At 36.8% G+C, this 20,000-nt stretch overlaps 1 protein-coding gene across 2 annotated transcripts in view; it reads right to left on the minus strand.

Annotated features, from left to right (window-relative positions):
• Window positions 1-571: 571 nt before the first annotated feature.
• LOC136853398 (haloalkane dehalogenase-like) overlaps window positions 572-20,000 on the minus strand; it is a 59,568-nt gene continuing 40,139 nt past the window's right edge. For both annotated transcript variants that reach the window (XM_067128862.1, XM_067128861.1), the window contains exons 3-4: window positions 19,825-20,000; window positions 572-1,337 (exon numbers count right to left, since the gene is read on the minus strand). The exon at window positions 19,825-20,000 is cut by the window's right edge and continues 48 nt beyond it. In XM_067128862.1, coding sequence (XP_066984963.1) covers window positions 759-1,337; window positions 19,825-19,977 — 732 coding nt within the window. In that variant the 5' untranslated portion in view covers window positions 19,978-20,000 and the 3' untranslated portion in view covers window positions 572-758. The remainder of the gene's footprint in view (window positions 1,338-19,824) is intronic.

Consider the following 20,000-nt stretch of genomic DNA (forward strand, 5'->3'; position numbering starts at 1 on the left):
AATACTCACAGTCGCTGAAAATAAGCTCCACAAAACAAAGCATCAAAAGATGTTGAAATATTGATTACATTAAAGTGTTTCGTTTCACGAGCATTCGAGGCAAACTATACAGAAATAAAAATGTAAAAGATATTATTGATAAGTTGTTCTTGTGATAAACTAACAAAGTTACGAAAGTTGCAGAAACTGAATTTTAGCGATGGTGTTTAAATTATGACGCGATACGTAGAGTGGGGTAACGAGAAATAAATGAGGGGAGGATATTTTCAGTGCAAAACTGAACAGATGTCAGTAGCAAAAGACACCAAGGCGAAATTTGTAAAATAAAAAAAATATATACAATCTATACATATTTTAAACTGTCAATGAAACCTGGCTTTTGCAATCAATGAGGATTTTATAACCAGAAAGTTAAAACTAGTCAAGTCATATATCTCACAAACAAAATAAAAAAACAGTCAAAAGTGACATTCCCTCCAAAAGGGGAAACTTACCTAAAAGAGCAGATGGTCTAAAAGATACAAATTTTTATACGACTGTATATTAACCTAAGCTCATCTGAGCCAGGATAATCGAATGTCTTAAAAATAAATTAATTCTAGCTATTTCATCTGTTTATTCCATACAAATTGGTGGTTCATCAAACATTTCAACCTCCATATTAATGACTACATATTTACAATATCCTGAAAACAAAAATTTTACAGCTAATTAGTCTGTTGGGCTTTGTACATTAAAGAGTAGAGCAACAATGTCCCTCAGTGACATCCATCTTTGATGAAACTCAAGATGAGACGGGCCACAGCTGGGCCCTGATCCTCTTGGAGGAAGTGCCCGGCCTCGTTGATGGTGGAAGTGCAAGCGTAAGGGAAGAGGTTTTCGAAGAGTTTCCTCCCAGGCACTGTGAAGACTTCCCTGTCGCTATAAGCTATCAAAACAGGACCCTCCCACTCCTTCAGGGCGGCAGCCACACGCTGATTTTCTATCGCCACCGGGTCGTCTGTTGACAATGGAATGATCAAGGGCCATTTTGCCGGTCCTGCTTTGTATAGAGCTGACGGGAACGGAGCTTCGTAACCTCCGTGAACGGCAGATTTCGGGGCATCCGATGCCACAGTGAAGACGGTCTTAACGGGTACGTGGCGCCCTAAAAAGCTCGTTACTGTCCTCCAAGACAGGTAAGGAATATGCTGGAGGATGTTTGAAGTGGATGAGAGGATGTCGCCCTGAGGCAGCCATGTGTTCAGCAGTGCCAGCCGGCGGTACCGCCACGGGTCCCGCGCAACAGCGCCCAAGCCAGTGGGTCCCCCGAGATCTTGCGCGACTAGCGTCACTCCCTGAAAGATCATACAAAAAAATGGAATATAGTAGGGTCTTGCTTTGCCATTGCATGGCTACTTATATGTATTTTCATGAAATAATATACGTCAATATCTAATTAAGGATATAGGAAAAAATAATAAATAAGCAAATATAAATAAACAAATTGTTTCCCAGGCGTTGGGAGTAGCGTGGCTGTACAAAGCTACCGTATCCACAGTAACACATAATTTGCCAGATGCTGCTGTTCACTAAGGGCTGGGCCGGTATTTCACACAGCTCAACTACTACTTCAAAAGCAATGAGGCACAATTTTCTTGCACTTTATTAACTACAACATAGGCAGTCAATACAAAATGAACGAGTTCACGGCGCACTGATCATCGGAAAAATGATAAAAAAGTTAAGGTGTGCTTGGTGGAAGTTATAATATAATCGGTTTTAAACAAAACATTGTTGTGTAACAGCGTGTAGCCTACACCTGAATTCTGAATAAAACGATCCTCTTATTGTGGTAAATAGTCTCACCTGCGCACTTGGAAAAAGAGAAGCAAATAAGTCTTAAAAATAAACAGACAATATATAGTACAACAAAAAACCAAATCTCGGTAAAAAATTATATGTTTCTCTCTCTCTCTCTCTCTCTCTCTCTCTCTCTCTCTCTCTCTCTCTCTCTCTCTTAAGTGTCCTCTCGGGGAGTTTAATCAAAACCCTTCTGCCTCCTTTAACTACCCTATTCTTACAGCTAATCAAGACCCGCTTCCACTCTAATAAAAGATTCTGCCTCTTTCTCTCTCAGTGTCTCCTGCGCTCACAAATACCACTTCGGACGTTGCCCTTGAGAACTTGATGATCATAATTCCAATTTTCTTTCGCCCATGCAAAGCCATTCATGCTCTGCCAAGATTGTGAACTCAAGAATCAAATCTTTAATTCATTCGACACCCACTCAGGAATCCTATACGTTTTCCCAAGCTCTTGTAACAACAAAATATGTTGACACTGTGTTCTTTTCAGCAACACTGAGCAAGAACTGAAACATTACCTCTACCAACGAGGTTAAAAGGCGAGATGTTTTCATCCATCTTTGTGTATGTGTGTGTTTGTTTGTTTTAGCAGAATATCTTAAGAGTAGGCGAAAGGATTTTTATGAATATAGGCAGATAAATTCACCAGGTGACCTTGCGGGGAAATTGGTTTAGCATTAACGTTTCTGTTGTCGTGTAACACATGTTACTCATCATTAAAGACACGGATTTTTAGTGGTTTAAATGTTATATAGCTGGTTACTTAATTGTTGCATACTTTCCATATTAACAATATTATTGTTAATTTCCTAATATCTAAGTTAACACAGTTTGAATATTAGAAGTCTTAGGTCACTGTCCGGACAATTTTACCACTCTCCTTGAAATAGCTAGAACTAACAGGAAATGTGAACCAACACTGAGCAGTAAATACTTCAGAGCATTCAAGATGTCCAAAAAATCATTGGTCATGATCATCAAACTTCATGCTCAGTCTGCGTTTACAGTGATAGGTATTGCACGGCTTGGTGGAGTGTTAATTTCTACTGAGCACTTTTGAGTCTGATGTGGCTGGGACCGAAACAGTCGTTAGTTCAACCGACGTTTTGAGTGATCAGTCTAAACTGATAAATCTGGACCGAACTGGGGCTTTTCCCACAGAGTTTTATTCCTGATTGGTCAGGAATAAAGTCTGGAACCAAGACTGGGTGGTGTCTAGGCTGTTTTAGTGTCTGTTGCAATAAATGGCAAACATGTGAGAAACTTCTTGTTTTTCTGCTGAAGCACTAATTGTTAGCGATGGAATTGAAGGCTACTTCAGCAAAATCGAAATATTTCTGGAGACTGCAAAATGCGTAAACTCAACGTTCCTCGATGGCAGACTGATAGATTGGTGGTTTTGTCTGTCCTCATGTGGCGTTTCCCACACAATTAGTTTAGCTTGATGGATTCAACAGCCCATAGTCTGAGTTGCTGGAAAACCCTCAGATCTGTGGGAGCCTTGAATGGCGTCAGATCATTGACAGGAATCTATACAGCACTCAGGTTCAAAGCTGCACAATTTTAACAGGTTCAACTTCGGATTACCTGCAAGACAGATCCGTCTAAAAATATTAAAGAATACAGGGTTCATAAATGGCCCATTAAGCTTTACTAGTATGCACTCTGACCTTCTCACACAAAATGTGTCATAATAAACTCTTGATCAACACACACCCTCCTCCTTGTGTGAACCCACAATTGCTATTTTCTGAATTAAATTCAGACCACTTATCTTCCCTGGTATACTTAATCATGTTATGCCCTTAAAATTATTTTGGTCACCTCTATCATCTTTACGATCATTCTTTTAACCCATTTCTTTCACACTTCTGCATCAACTAGCACTACTTTACACATTAAGGTCCACCCCTGAATCCCATTTTGACCATCAAACCAATGCATTTCAAAATGAGGTTAAAGCCGTTCATGTAAAGTCTTTGCTAGCGTACGTGTGTAGTAAAAACGACTGAAAGTGCAAGAGATGTGGAAATACGAAGGATGAGTAAAGAAGCTAGCATAGAAGGAAAGAAGGGCAGGAGTGTTTTGAAGTGGTTTGGTCATGTGGAGAGGTTGGCGAGCGAGAGATTGATGAAAGGGAAGTGTAATTTAGAAGTTTTTGGATTAAGGCGGAGAGGATAACCTAGAGAGTACTGGATACTGTAGATGGAACGGATGAGATAACAGGACTGCTGTCCTTAAATATTCTAGAGGCGAGAAAGTGCGTACATGGCAGAGGTGAATGGAAGTGTTTAACGGCGTTGATACGCTGCTGAAGAGTGGTTAAAGGATGAATGTGTTAGAAGCAACCGCCTTGCTTTTTGCTTGAGCCACTCCCCTTATCAGGGGAGGCAGCTTCTTCTTGAATAATAATAACAACCTTGCCAAAGGTTATGAAATATGTGTGGGTTATGTAAATCTTTAGAATTTATAATAATTTTGTGAACAAAATGCGTGGCAAAACATGAAAATAAGAGGAAATATTTTATAAACCAAGACCAGTACTTTTTAAAGAGAGAGAGAGAGAGAGAGAGAGAGAGAGAGAGAGAGAGAGAGAGAGAGAGAGAGAGAGATAATAAAACCCTATGCTTCAGTTAAAAACAATTTCGGGCGTTGGAGAATATGACACCAACGCAGCAATTTATCAATAGAAACGACTTTCAGTATTTGCACTTCGTTACAGATCTTTATTGCTTTAAATGGTTTTGATCGAAACGAAGAACCGCTAAATGTTTCCCCATTTGTTTCATTCATTAATTCGCGACATTTTTTCCATTCTAATTTGGAGAGAGAATCTTTAACATCACGAAAGGATGTTCGTCTCTTTGTTCTCTTTCGTTGGAATATTTATAATAATAATAAGGACAATATCAACAGTCAATTTCTCTTGAAAAAAAAAGTTAAGTATATCTTAGTGTAACCAGACCACTGAGCTGATTAACAGCTCTCCTAGGGCTGGCCCGAAGGATTAGATTTATCTTACGTGGCTAAGAACCAACTGGTTACCTAGCAACGGGACCTACAGCTTATTGTGGAATCCGAACCACATTATGACGAGAAATTAATTTCTATCACCAGAAATAAATTCCTCTAATTCTTCATTATCCGGTAGGAGAATCGAACGCTGGGTCAACAGCGTGCCAGGCGACAGCTCTATGCACCCCTCCAACAAGAGCTAATTTCTCTTGAAATTCAGTTGCTGATTGTAATCAGGTGTTACACTTGTCGGCAATTCAAATCCTTACGGAAGCGGTTATTTTTTTTAGCAATAATGCGTACGTTAGCAAAAACGCCCGCTATTAAGGTACGTTTAAAAAGTGGCCGCGAAGTATGCTCTTTGTTTATAAAAATATCAAGACTCATCAACATATCTCTTGTTGCATGTACAACATTCACATAATAATTATTACAGCAAGATTTTTTTTTTTAGTATCAGAGACATTTTTTGAAAAGCAGTAGGCCTAATGCATACAGCAATGTTTCTTATCCCCCGGCCCCCGTGTATTTCACGTATTTATTTGAGCAAATACCTAATGTACTCGCATACATAGTTTATAGAGATGCACTCAATTCTTATAAGGAATCTAATGGTATAAACACCGAACAAAGAACAAATGGAGCAGAGGGCAGAGTTAAGCAAGTAAGAAGCCATAATTCTTGAAAGCAAAGAAGGTTATGAGAGTCAGGAATGCAAGTAAAGAATAGATTCAAAAGTCCCAAAGTACAAGAAAAAGAAGTCATTAAATTGATCGGTCCCGGGGATCCTGATTCAGGAGGCAAATATGGGTGGAAACCTTTTTTTCAGTAGTTTGTGAGGAGAGGTCGCTTAGCCAAACAGAGCGATGACCAAAATTATATCTGCAAAAGAGGAACAGAGAGGAACCGTATGGCAGCTAGATATGGAAAAGGTTACTAAGTGGAATGATTTTGATTCCATGACGACAAGGTGTTTATTGCTATTAATGGTTTGAAAGCATATCTATCATTATGAAATGAATTAACAAAAATAATTAGATTGTAAAGCAGCATTTTACGGAACATACTAAGTTAAGTATACCTTAGTTTAACCAGACCACTGAGCTGATTAACAGCCCTCCTAGGGCTGGCCCGAAGGATTAGACTTATTTTACGTGGCTAAGAACCAGTTGGTTACCTAGCAACGGGACCTACAGGTTATTGTGGAATCCGAACCACATTATACCGAGAAATGAATTTCTGTCACCAGAAATACATTCCCCCAATTCTTCATTGGCTGGCCGGAGACTCGAACTCGGGCCTAGCAGAGTGCTAGCCGACAACTCTACCGACTCACCCAACGAGGAACTGCGGAATATACTGATGTGCAAAGACGAAAAGAAAACTGCAAAGGCAGCAGAAACACCAAGAGAAACAGGAAAACAGTTAATCTAGAAAATAAACAATGATTGAAAAATGAGTCAAATAAATTAGAAAATGAAATTTACGGTAGCACTGCCCACCCTCTTCGTATTGAACGAGCTCCTTATAATATCACAGCCAGAAGGACGGATCATTTACATATAAAAGGAAAAGACCTATTGTGTTAAGCAGCGACACATCGCAGGGCCTGAACAGAACATGGGTGATCCTGCTCTACTAAGCGAGTAAGCACATCTTAAATCAAAATGCAGATTCCATAAATGGACGGATGGGTTTTCAATCTTAGGCTTAAAGTTAGAGCTAAATTAGCTGGCCACAAAAATTTCTGTTTTGCCAAAAAGCGAATATTCGTTTAAAACAAAGAATCAAAGATATAAAAGTTTTTCATGAACAAAAACATAGATACACTGCCTTTCCAATGATATATATATATATATATATATATATATATATATATATATATATATTATATATATATATATATATATATATATATATATATATATATATATATATATATATATATATATATATTTATTTATTTATTTATTTATATAGATAAATAGACACATGGATCAAAGTTTTAACTCTATTATATGACGTTATAAAGAAGTTGCTTCTTCAGTTACTTTGTGTGAAGTTAACTGTCTTTTTGAAGCAGAAATATTTTACTTGCTACAGTACGCTCAAGAAAGCAAACAAATAAAAATGATAGATGAAAATGACGAGTTAAAGTTAGCCAAAAAAATATGTATAATTTGCTGCAAAAATTATTCACCCAAAATAATCGATAAGCCACCTTACAAATGATATACATTTTACTGTAATCTGTACCAGCCATTTCACAGCAAAGCATTTGACGTTAATTTTTAAACGTAAGGGTACTCTAGTATATATGTATCCAAAGTTATTTTCATGTGTCATGTCGGTAAATTTTCATTTACGGCATTGGTAAAAGCAATGCAAATCTTGACTTTGCCCATAGGTAACAGCACACGGGTGAGGCATCTCTCCTTAGAGACAATTCTCGTGTTAATCATGCTTATTTTCCGCAATCATTACTTCAAAGGTTTTTATTTTGCTTTCTGTATTTGTGACTTGTGCCTGGTGACAAGTACATTCCGGTGTATGTCTACGTACAAAAATCGAAGAAGTGTAATTATGGAAGTAAATATGGAACTATATTATGGAGATAGGCCTATACCTGGGACGGCGAATACCGAACGTAAAAAAGACTAAATTTATTGTAAACAGCTGAAGAGCGAGATGAAAGCTACAACTCTATCATTCTATCATTCGAGAAACGTGATATTCGCCGCTGCCGACGAAATTCAGGCCAGAGCAGAAAGCCCTTTCTCAAGCATGCGATAAAAATATCATAGTGATGCTATGAGCCACCTCCACTAAAGTAAAAAATTTCTTACAATACAAAGGGGTTTTCGCCTAACGTGAGTGAATATGCACCATGTTATTAGAGCAGCATTATGAAGAATTTCTTTTAACGAGAATAATTTTATAAACCATGCGGCGAACCATCCAATCTAGGCACACGGTTTCTAGAGTGCCGTTGTAAGGATTAACTGCCAAGGACCTGTTTACTCGCCAAGTGGCGGTTGAGCCAATCAGTGCTTTTGTCATGTTGCGTGAAAGGTGATCGGTGTTAGTAAGATTCCGTAAATACAGCGCTTTTTCGACATAATCGGTGATGTTATTAATCATTGAGCGATAATAGTGTCGCCATAGTAACTTTATATTCTATGAAAGTGTGCGATGCAGCCGGGCCTCTATCGGATATTGTGAAAAAAAACAAAAAGGGAAGAATCTGTGTTGGTGGCTACTGCTACTAGCCTATGGGAAAGTTAAAGCAAGGACCGGAAGTTGAAGCAAGTTTGGATGATGCTTCGTGTTCAGATGACGGTGAGAGCTAGCAATAGATCTTGATGATATTGTTTTTGAGCAAGGTAGTGTTATAATAGGTAAGGGTAAAGAAGAGATCTGTGTTTTTAGCTTAAGGGGACAAAGGGTAAAGATCAAAGGAAGGCTATTAGGCCTAGTTTGAAAAGAAAAAATATCATCATATTGTGATTATAGTGACAGTGGCACCTTAGATGATGTGTGGTACAGAATGCAGTGATCCTCCCTTGTGCCACTATCAGCCCTAAAGGCCCTCGGCCTACGTGTGGGCAAAGGTGCCACCCTCATAAGTTTTGCAGCCAGCACCATTGCCACCGCTAGCTGTGGTTCCCAGCCTGTGGAACGATGAACAGGGATCGTTAATGTTGCCAACAGTTTTGTTAAGAAAACTGGTATCAAGAAAACTGTTCTGCCGAGGTCGGCCCCCTTTGCGCTGCATGAACGCGTGTTTTTTTTTTAAAAAGGGGGGGGGGCGGCGAGGGTGAGGCTATTAGTGTGATCGTCAAGGCATACTGGTCAACCGGGGCTATAACTTGAAGGCAGCATACTTTCCAAATAAATATTCGCAGGGAGCTCATCAAGGATTAGCGATCCAAGGCCGAAAAAAGCAAGAAATAGTGGAGGGCAAGGCAGCAACAATCTGCAAGCTGGTCTTCCTCCCTATTCATGCATTAACCGCTGCGAGGACGTAGGTTGCTGTGGAAAAGTTGTCTGAGGGAGGAACAACAATATAGGACCTGGGGGACACGAACACCAACACCAGGAAAATAAGGGATGTAACGAGTGTGTCCCTGAACACAACCTCTGCCGGCTTGTTCCAGCCACTATTTATACACCCGTAAACATAACCCTAACCGACAATATTTGGAGTCTCACCTCTGCATCGAGACACTGTACGAAAAAAATACATTTATTGAATGAAAGTCAGCTAGCCTGATGTTGCTGAGGTGAAGTTAAGATATAACAAGGTTTCCAGTCGCCATTACCATATTGGTTTTCACCCTGTGAAAAACGATGCCTCCAACACCTGGGAGTGGCTCGCGAAAGCTTCTGTTGAGTGGAGGCGGGCTGGAACCTTGAATAAGAACAAAAGTCGCAGAGTGGAAAAAATATCTGTGGCTTCCAGACTTCCAGTGACATGAAGACTGCCAGACTCTGTGGCAATGACTGGGTTTATGTCGACATGGGCTTAGAAAATAGAGCTGACCATTCGCAGATCTAACTTTCTTCTGTCAACTCGGCGTACTACAAATGCAAATTGTGGCAGTCTTTTCAACATCGCCAGCTTCCGCCACTCCTTGTACGATGACCCCCGGCTGTCTATAGATTAATGCAAGCGATTGCAAAATTCATAAACAAGACAAGAACTCAGATTTTGGTGAGTAAATAAATCCTTTACCACTATCCATTTTTTCATCCCTTTTTACCTATTAAGGATTATTTTTGGCACATTAATCACTAATATCTTCATCAATAATCATTATTCACAAATTTGTTAGTATTATATGACCATATTCCATGTTTATGAGGTTTATTAACCATGTGTGATAATGTCAAGTTTTGGAAATTTTAAGAATTAAAATTTTATTATTTAGTCATCATTCACAGGTTTGTTAGGATCATTATTAACATATTCTATGATATGTGTATAAAGGACTGTTTTTGTTTATTAACCAATATGTCAATATTTGTTTAGAATTTTTGCAAAAAAAAAAAAGTGGGGGATAGCGATTTTTTTTCGTTATTAGACCTACCATACAACTTTGTGAAACAACATAAGGTAACAACACAAATAGTATCTGGGATTTATACCTTGAAAACATGATAAATCATATTTTGTCATGTTTTCAAGAATTAGCGCAAGAAAAGATACCTGCACATATCTCAAAAACATATATATATATATGTATATATATATATATATATATATATATATATATATATATATATATATATATATATATATATATATATATATGTGTGTGTGTGTGTGTGTGTGTGTGTGTGTGTGTAAATTGTTACATAGGCATAATGTACTTAGTGTTGGCTCCCTTTTAAAAAATGTAAAAAGTATTGTCATGGCGCCATAGATAATGATGTTTTAACGATATGAAAGTTGTTGATTTTAAATGCAGAATTTCTCAGTGTGTAAAAGTTTGTGGCCCATAGCATGTTTTTGGAGTGATGGACTTTTTTTTTTTACTAAGAAAGTATATAACTGTGAAATGAAGGTAATTTTACAAGCTCAATAAAATGCAGAGAGAGTATTCAAAAGTCAGGGAAATGATGGTAAAGAAGTAGTCAAAAGTCAGGGAAATGATGGTAAAGTAGTCAAAAGTCGGGGAAATGATGGTAAAGAAGTAGTCAAAAGTCAGGGAAATGATGGTAAAGAAATATTCAAAAGTCAGGGAAATGATGATTAAGAAGTAGTCAAAAGTGAGGGAAATGATGGTAAAGAAATATTCAAAAGTCAGGGAAATGATGGTAAAGAAGTAGTCAAAATTCTGGGAAATGGTGGTAAAGAGGTAGTCAAAAGTGAGGGAGATGATGTTCTTAAAGAAATATTCAAAAGTCAGGGAAATGATGCTAAAGAAGTAGTTAAAAGTTAGGGAAATGATGGTGAAGAAGTAGTCAAAAGTCAGGGAAATGATGGTAAAGAAATATAAGTCAGGGAAATGATGATATAGAAGTAGTCAAAAGTGAGGGAAATGATTGTAAAGAATTATTCAAAAGTCAGGGAAATGATGGTAAAGAAGTAGTCAAAAGTGAGGGAAATGATGGTAGGATGGTAAAGAAGTAGTCAAGAGTCAGGGAAATGATGGTAAAGGAATATTCAAAAGTCAGGGAAATGATGGTAAAGAAGTAGTCAAAAGTCAGGGAAACAATGGTAAAGAAATGGTCAAAAGTCAGGGAAATGATGGTAAAGAAATATTCAAAAGTCAGGGAAATGATTAAGAAGTAGTCAAAAGTGAGGGAAATGATGGTAAAGAAATATTTAAAAGTCAGGGAAATGATGGTAAAGAAATAGTCAAAAGTCAGGGAAATGATGGTAAAGAAGTAGTCAAAAGTGAGGGAAATGATGGTAAAGAAATATTCAAAAGTCAGGGAAATGATGGTAAAGAAATAGTCAAAAGTCAGGGAAATGATGGTAAAGAAATAGTCAAAAGTCAGGGAAATGATGGTAAAGAAGTAGTCAAAAGCCAGGGAAATGATGGTAAAGAAATAGTCAAAAGTCAGGGATATGATGGCAAAGAACTAGTCAAAAGTCAGGGAAATGATCGTAAAGTAGTAGTCAAAAGTGAGGGAAATGGTGGGTAAGAAGTAGTCAAAAGTTAGGGAAATGATGGTAAAGAAATAGTCAAAAGTGAGGGAAATGATGGTAACGAAATGGTCAAAAGTGGGGGAAATGATGGTAAAGAAGTAGTCAAAAGTGAGGGAAATGATGGTAAAGAAATAGTTAAAAGTGAGGGAAATGATGGTAAAGAAGTAGTCAAAAGTCAGGGAAATGAGGTAAAATTAGCCAAAAGTTAGGAAAATTATGGTAAAGGAGGCTGTTTATGGGAATAGAAAACGTGTGCATAATAATGTCGGGTAAGAAAGTATTCTTGGTAGGAAAGAGCAGCGTTGTTTTAATGAAGGAAAAGGGCGTGAAAATGAGGTGTATGTGTTGTAACTCCTGAAGTCACACTTCTTTCATGGTGTACGAATATGCATGTATGCACGCATTCATTGTATATTATGTAAATGTGATATGACATTGCAAATTACCCAGCAGAGAGAGAGAGAGAGAGAGAGAGAGAGAGAGAGAGAGAGAGAGAGAGAGAGATTAAATATGAAACTGTAATAAAATCAACAAATAAAGCTAAAAAATTCATACGCTCAATCATATTGTTTCCTCTGATAAAAGTTTCAGGTAACAGAATGTGAATGGTTAATTTTTGACAGAAGCTCTGAATAAATAATAGATACGATACTTGGGCATTACCAATAAATAATAGCTAATATAACTACAGTAGTTTCATCATGGTTTTTGGACATTATAGATGCCACACGCATTCATATATATAAAATATATGATATATACATGTGTGTGTTTACACACACACACACATATATATATATATATATATATATATATATATATATATATATATATATATATATATATATATATATATAATATTATATAGTAGATATATATTTAATTTGTAAATTTTTCACCTTAATTAGTCAGGCACCAAAAGGTGTCATCGTTATCCTTCTGGTACTTACTGGAACAGGTTGTTATCCCCGTGCACTGTTTCATTCCTGGCTGTAACCTACTTTGGTCAGATGACTGTCAGTTACCAAATTTGCTGATTTTATGGATTTGAATGGGGCGTTCGCATATTGCTGACCTTGCGCAGGTTTCGAATCATGGCAATTTCATTACTGAGGCGAATTGCTGTCAATTGCAACACGTGGCATATAATTTATATATGTATATATACATATATATATACATATATATATATATATATATATATATATATATATATATATATATATATATATATATATATATATATATATATATATATATATATATATATATATATATATATATATATATATATATATATATATATATATATATATATATATATATATATATATATATATATATATATATATATATATATATATATATATATATATATATATATATATATATATATATATATATATATATATATATATATATATATATATATATATATATGACTGTGAAATATTTTCAGTTAAAACAGAATTCTATCTACTAAAAGGAACCCATAAAAATGCCAAAATGTAGAAAGTTATGCTATATTTCAGAGAACAACTGTCTCCCTCTTCAGGCAGGTAATGAATGAGATAAGAGTTACAGAAAAGCAGTATTTTTACTAAGAGATCCAGAGATCAGCCATTACATCACTCCTTAATCTTCTGAATCGCTGGTTGGAGGAAGATTTTATCCGTATCTGATTCCCAAGCTCCTTTTGAGAGGTTCATCGTATTTCTTTGTTTAATGAATGCTGAGTCTGTAAAGTCACCAATCGGGATAGTGTTTCGGCGGCGCCATTAATTTTGAACCGACATCTGTAATAAATCAGCAGTAACCTTTAAATTTATTTGACATAAATTACCATCCGGCTTTTCATCAACTAAATTGATTATGATTTATTTATGTGGTTAAAAATAGCTGAGCTCTGTTGGCCATAATGTTCAATAAGGTATGACCAACAGAGCTCAGCTATTTTTAACCACATAAATAACCGTAATCACAGAATAAACTGGAATTTGTCATGTATAATTTATGGTAGCAATTGTCGGTTAAAAAGCCAGATGGTAGAATCAGCATTGATTAAACAAAGAAATATGATGAACCTCTCTAAAGGAGCTTGGGACTCAGTTATTATAGATAAAATTTTCCTTCAACCAGCGATTAAGAAGATTAAGGAGAAATTGTCACCTGGAGTGACGTAACGGCTGACCTCGGGATCTCTTTGTATAAATACTGCTTTTCTGTAACTCTTATCTCATTCATTACCTGCCTGAAGAGGGAGAAAATTGTTCTCTGAAATATAGCAGTAACTTTCTACATTTTGGCATTTTTATGGGCTCTTTTTATATGATGTAGGTATATATATATATTGTAATAATTTCATGCAATTTATTTGGAATTTGAATTTATTCGTGACTTTAACCTAGTATTTTTTGTTTTGCTCGGTCATGAAAAGCTGAATTAGGGTCTTTTTCCCACACCACGGGTTTTTCTGTGTTTAGTGGTACCTCACCCACGAGTTGTTTTTTTATCTTTTCATGTTTTGGTCGTTTGACTACTAGCTCATTATCCTGTTCTTGCATACATTTTGGGAACCTTTTGGGCGAGTTAGATCACGGCCTTGGAGGATTGTTTATAGGGCTCCTGAGTGCTTTTGCTGTGATCCTTCACCTGCAGAGGATTACCTCTTCTTAGTCCTGTGTGTTGATTACGCTCCTGTGCCTCCCAGAGTTCTCCACTGCCTTTCCTGCCTTACCTGTGCTACCTGCGGGCTTGATATTGGTGCTCCATCCTCTCCACTGTTGCCATGCTTGTCCTTCAGAGTCGTGACAAGGCTTACTCTGTATGATACACTTGGTAAGGGTATATGAATTACTCATACTTCCATGGTACATCACTGACGTGTGTCAGTATTCATTTTACCAGTGTGTTACCTTCATGCTTCAAGGACAGCCTTATTGTTGCGGTGTTTAGTATTCTACATCATCACCATTGGCGTCTTATTTGTGTATTTTGCTGAAGAAACGACTTCTTCATAGTGTAAATATTAGTTTTTTTTTTGGATTTTATATAAATTGTAGGAATAGGTTTAAGGTTCTCTTCTGTCTTTTTTTTCTCTCACTGTCGTGTGCTAGAGTTAATTACATACTGGTGTGTAAGATAAATTCCTACCTCTCTAATTTATTTCCCTTCGACTTCATGAGTGAGCTCATGAAAGTTAGCTGGGTGAATGATGGTAGTATCTGTTTTGTTGTTGAATGTGTTTCTAGCCCCCTAAATATTCAGCTTTTTGGGGACTGCCTAATTTATCAAGGTCTCATTGTAATAAATTTGTTTGCTTATTTTCTGGTATTATCCCACTTTGAGTATGCCATATTGCTCTGTTGTGCTACTGTGATCTTGCTCTTTGGAGTATTCCAAAGAAAATACCACAGTGGCCCAGATCGTCAATGCGTGAAAGAAGCTGATTTGGGTAATACCTATATGAATTATTGTGATGGTAGAAGGTGGTCATTACAATATATATATATATATATATATATATATATATATATATATATATATATATATATATATATATATATATATATATATGTGTGTGTGTGTGTGTGTGTGTGTGTGTGTATGTGTGTGTGAGACATTGATAAGGAGAGCCCATCGCTCTACCACAGGTATGGCCGACAACTTTATAAAAATTCTGTCTCCGTATAACAAACGAAGGAACGCATTAAGACACTGCGTACATCTCAAGTTCAAAATAATTCAGAATTCAGAATATGGAAAAACCGCTTGGAATGAAGAAATCCAGAGATCTAAAGATTACAAAGATCTTCGACACCGCAGAGAGTACAGTGGCTGAGAGATTTTCTGTGATGCAACTGCGCATGTTTGACCGAGACGCAACTTCCGTAATTTCGAGAAATGGAAAATTTCAGTAGTTATACTAGAGTGAAACTTTAGCAATGAGAAAGAAACAATAATCCCAAAGTGAAGAGGAAGTATTTTACCATTAATATAAGTGAGAAGCGACTCATTAAATGTAACGATTTTTGACTATAGAAGAAAACCAGGCAAAAGTGAGGGAGGGAAGCTTTCGGAGATTGACCGAAACAGGCTTAAATTAACCCAACTGCTTTTCGGCACAGTGAGGAAGAAACAAGAAACAAGAAACAAATGTCATTAGAGCAAGAGGTAGGTAAGCCTCTGACCGTGGGGAAGGAAGCATTGCGAGATGTAAGCCTTTGAAAGGTGCACAACAAACTTCTGGTTCGCAGTATAACCACAACCACCTCTTAGAGCTGTGACTACTGCTCCCTTTCAGTTTCATTAAAACGAAATATTCAGCTTTCCAGAAAACACAAAGAAACCCTTTGGCAGAAGATAAAGTTCCGATGACGAATAGATGAAAGATCGAGAATGTATGTTGATCCTCTCAATGGACCTCGAAGCAATCCTGAGAAGAAAGAGGAGGCTGGAGAGCCGTCTTCGTTGTACTAGTAATACTCTTTAGAGAGTAAAAATGCGAGGACACTTTAATTTGGCATGTCTAGATATGTTAGGACAGATGACAACCAAGGAGTAGAGTTACAAGAATATTATATTTGCCATGCAAGGGCAAAACTGCACAGCTATTTTACTTGTAACGGCAGCATACTCTTTTATGATCTGTCATAAATATTTTGATAACAGCCAGGTAGAATGAAAGCGAGTTTCAAGAAAAGGTTAAGAAGGAAAAGGAAAATATATTTCATCAAAAATATTGAGAAAAATCATCATGGAAACAAACTGGCCTTGTCAGACTAATGAGCACAATAAGGGGGATTATGAAAATAAATAGTGTACTACCAAATGAAAGAGAAATATGAATGAGGTTCTTCTCAACAACCGAAGCAAGATTCAAGGAAACGCATTGAAACCCAAACTTCTGAAGATGACTGATTTACGAGGTACTTACCTAGAACCTGCTAAATGCCCGTGATAAATATCATATGCTGAACCTTGATAATCACACACAAATGGGACAAGCTCAAGAAATCAACAATGATGTCGCCTCGCAGAAACTTCGTTAGTAATATGTAAGAAAAAAAAAACACGAAAAATAAGTATATAGAATGCAATGATTATAGTAGAAATGAAACCCAATTGACGCAAGGCATCATTATTCTCCGAGGAACCAGTTGAACGAGTAAAAGTTATGCAGTCAAAATGAATGAACTATGACAGCATTAGATAGAGTAGACCGTGGGATGTCAAAAGCTGAGAGCTAATTCACTGGAATATCTCTTCGCAGAAATGACAGAAGACGAAGAAGAGCGGGCTTAGGAGCTGAATACGAGGCCGTTACTAGGAGAGTTTTCGAAGAGAAATACGTGGAAAATGAAGAGCCAGGAAACGGGTTCTGATAGAAAGAAACTTCTAAAACATGTCCGTGATAGATACTCGTATTCATAAAGCTGGCTACTAAATAAATGTATAATGTTTGGGACTAAAGCACCATGGAAGAAGACGAATATTTTGCATCAGAAAACCAGTCCATTTTCCATGACAGCTGAAATTAGCTTTACGTGGCTAAAAATGCTTCTTGATTCATGCAAGCCGACTTTAACGAAGGTGATATTAAAAAGACAGACGTGCGCTAAAATACACATACAACGTACGAGAATTTATGTTTATATGTAAGTTATATAAAGCCCCAGATATACATATGAACACTTCAGAATGAGGCAGATGGCATGCAAGATACTACACGCACACAATACGCTACGTTAATCCCAACGACTCGATGGACTCTCTTCTCCATAGGCAATGTCAGATAGCAATCAATCAAATCCTTAACATGCATCGATTTTGTGTCTTATCTGCTCCCATCACTATCTGGTCCCTTTCCACCACGTACAGTCAATTATGTCTCCCCTGACGTCGCCTTAACCGTGCCGATATAAGCGAAGTTCTCTTTATGGCGCCATTTACCTTACTCCTAACGCGCCAGGACCATCCATATACAGTCCTTGATGCTACCGCAGAAGGGATCGACCTCCTTCTGGAATCCTTAGTTCATAACACTCATTCATAGTGGCAGTTCTAGTGGTTATGGCTCTTATTTGCATAGCAACCATTTTACTGGGGTTTTTAGAACTATGCTATACTTACATCTCTTAAGTCTGTATGTGCAGCCAAAAGACCCCTGGGAATGTTGTATCAGTAAATCAAGTAAAAAAAAATACAATCGGATAGACCTAAGATAGCAAACAGGTACTAAGAAGCAGAGTAAAATTATTACCAGGAGCAAAAAGGTTTCAAGTTTGGAGGAAGTCGTCAGTCGAATGTGAAATTTTAACAATACACGCGCTAATATGCACCAGTATAATATGTGAAGTTGGAGCTGGCGGCTGGCCGGTTAGATTGTGAATTTCAGAGAGAGAGAGAGAGAGAGAGAGAGAGAGAGAGAGAGAGAGAGAGGTTAAAATCTGATGGAATAATACTGCTAGACCCAAATCTCGAAAAAAACCCTACTCTTAAACGTTATAGATGCACACCCATGATCATAAACACAAACACACACACACACACACACACACACACACACACACACACACACACACACACACTGTCGGGCGTTCTATTCTCCCATGTACCGAATCGTTTGTTATTTGTAATTCCCTTTCGGTGATATTACCGAAGTTGAGTGATTTTCATATTACACGACATATGTAGCCAAATGTTTGAGAATATAAAAATGTCGCGGTGTATGTGATAAAACTTTACACACACACACACACACACACACACACACACACACACACACACACACACACATATATATATATATATATATATATATATATATATATATATATATATATATGTGTGTGTGTGTGTGTGTGTAAATTTTATCACATTGTGTGACATTTTTTGAACGAATGATATATATAAATACATATATATATATATATATATATATATATATATATATATATATATCATATATGTATATATATATATATATATGACATTTTTGAACGAATGATATATATATATATATATATATATATATATATATATATATATATATATATATATATATATATATATATATATATATATATATATATATATATATATATATATACACATATATATTTGCAATCATTCGTTCAAAAAGGTTCTGGGCGTTCCCAATAAAGCTTTCTCCTACACTTTTCAGCATAGCTACCTCTAGATTTAGAACACTAGGTTTACCACTAACTACTATTCAGGATTTTCTAACCCGTTACAAAGGGAGGTTTCGTCCTGGGCCTTGAGACCCTCGTCCATAGCATGGGCGACTCCATCCTGCACTGAAAATAGTGGCCACACAGGTGGTGTTTAAGTTGAGGAGACAGGCAGAAGTCAAACGGCGCCAGGTCGGGTGATTAAAGGGCATGAGGCAACGACTCCAAGTTACATTTGGCTACTTCGAGCAGTGTCACCTGGGCTCTGTCGATAGGGGTACGACCACTGGGGAACAGGATTTACACTAATATTTTGTCCGCACTGCGTCTTAATTGCTTATTTCAGCTATTAGTTCTGGTGTGGGATACACCTCATTAGTGGTTTGACGCTTCTCCAAGCCATCTCAGCTGTGCCAATATTAGTATCTATGAATGTACAAAAAATTTCCCCTTTAAAATGAATGCCATGTCGATTATGTTAATATTCGCAAAATCCTAGAACCGACATCACCTTGTCCCATATGTAAATATATATATATATATATATATATATATATATATATATATATATATATATATATATATATATATATATATAATATATATATATATATATATATATATAACCTCATATGTGTATTATACATCACCACAGGTGAAAAAATAAGAGCCAGGGTGTAGGTCCTGACCGGTTTCGATTTTATTTCAAGCAATTTGCGAAGGACTGATACATAGTGACAGAAATCACATATATATGCAAGAGGGACAATACGGACAAACATACCAGCCGTTAGAGCCTAAAGCTCCACACCTGATAGGTGTCAAAGGAGCAGGGGCGACAAAGCTCATTAGTGCTAAGGCCCAGTAGTATGTTGACAAATATGATAATCGTTTTTCCAGACGTATGCACTCCTGAAAATTAAAAAATTTTAAAAATGTCTTTTATTTTTGTTATTTTTACTTCAAAAGAGATTCGTAAAGAAAGGGAACATCTGTCTGTTATTAGGTGCAGACGGAAAATGTATGCATTATGTAGGTATTAAGGACCAACTATATATAATCCCTATGATTGTTTTACAAATATTTACAACTAGGATATGCTAACCCTTACCTGTAGGTCGAGTGCACGGACTAAACCAGTGACAGTTTTCACATGAAGCTCATGAGTGTACAAATCCGGATTAGTCAGTTTGTCAGATCGTCCAAATCCTATGTTGTCAACTGCCACCACTCGGTACCCGGCCTTCAGGAAAGCAGGGATCATACTTCGGTAAAGGAAGGACCATG

Source organism: Macrobrachium rosenbergii, chromosome 27, assembly GCF_040412425.1.
Source record: "Macrobrachium rosenbergii isolate ZJJX-2024 chromosome 27, ASM4041242v1, whole genome shotgun sequence".
In the NCBI taxonomy this organism is placed as follows: domain Eukaryota; kingdom Metazoa; phylum Arthropoda; class Malacostraca; order Decapoda; family Palaemonidae; genus Macrobrachium; species Macrobrachium rosenbergii.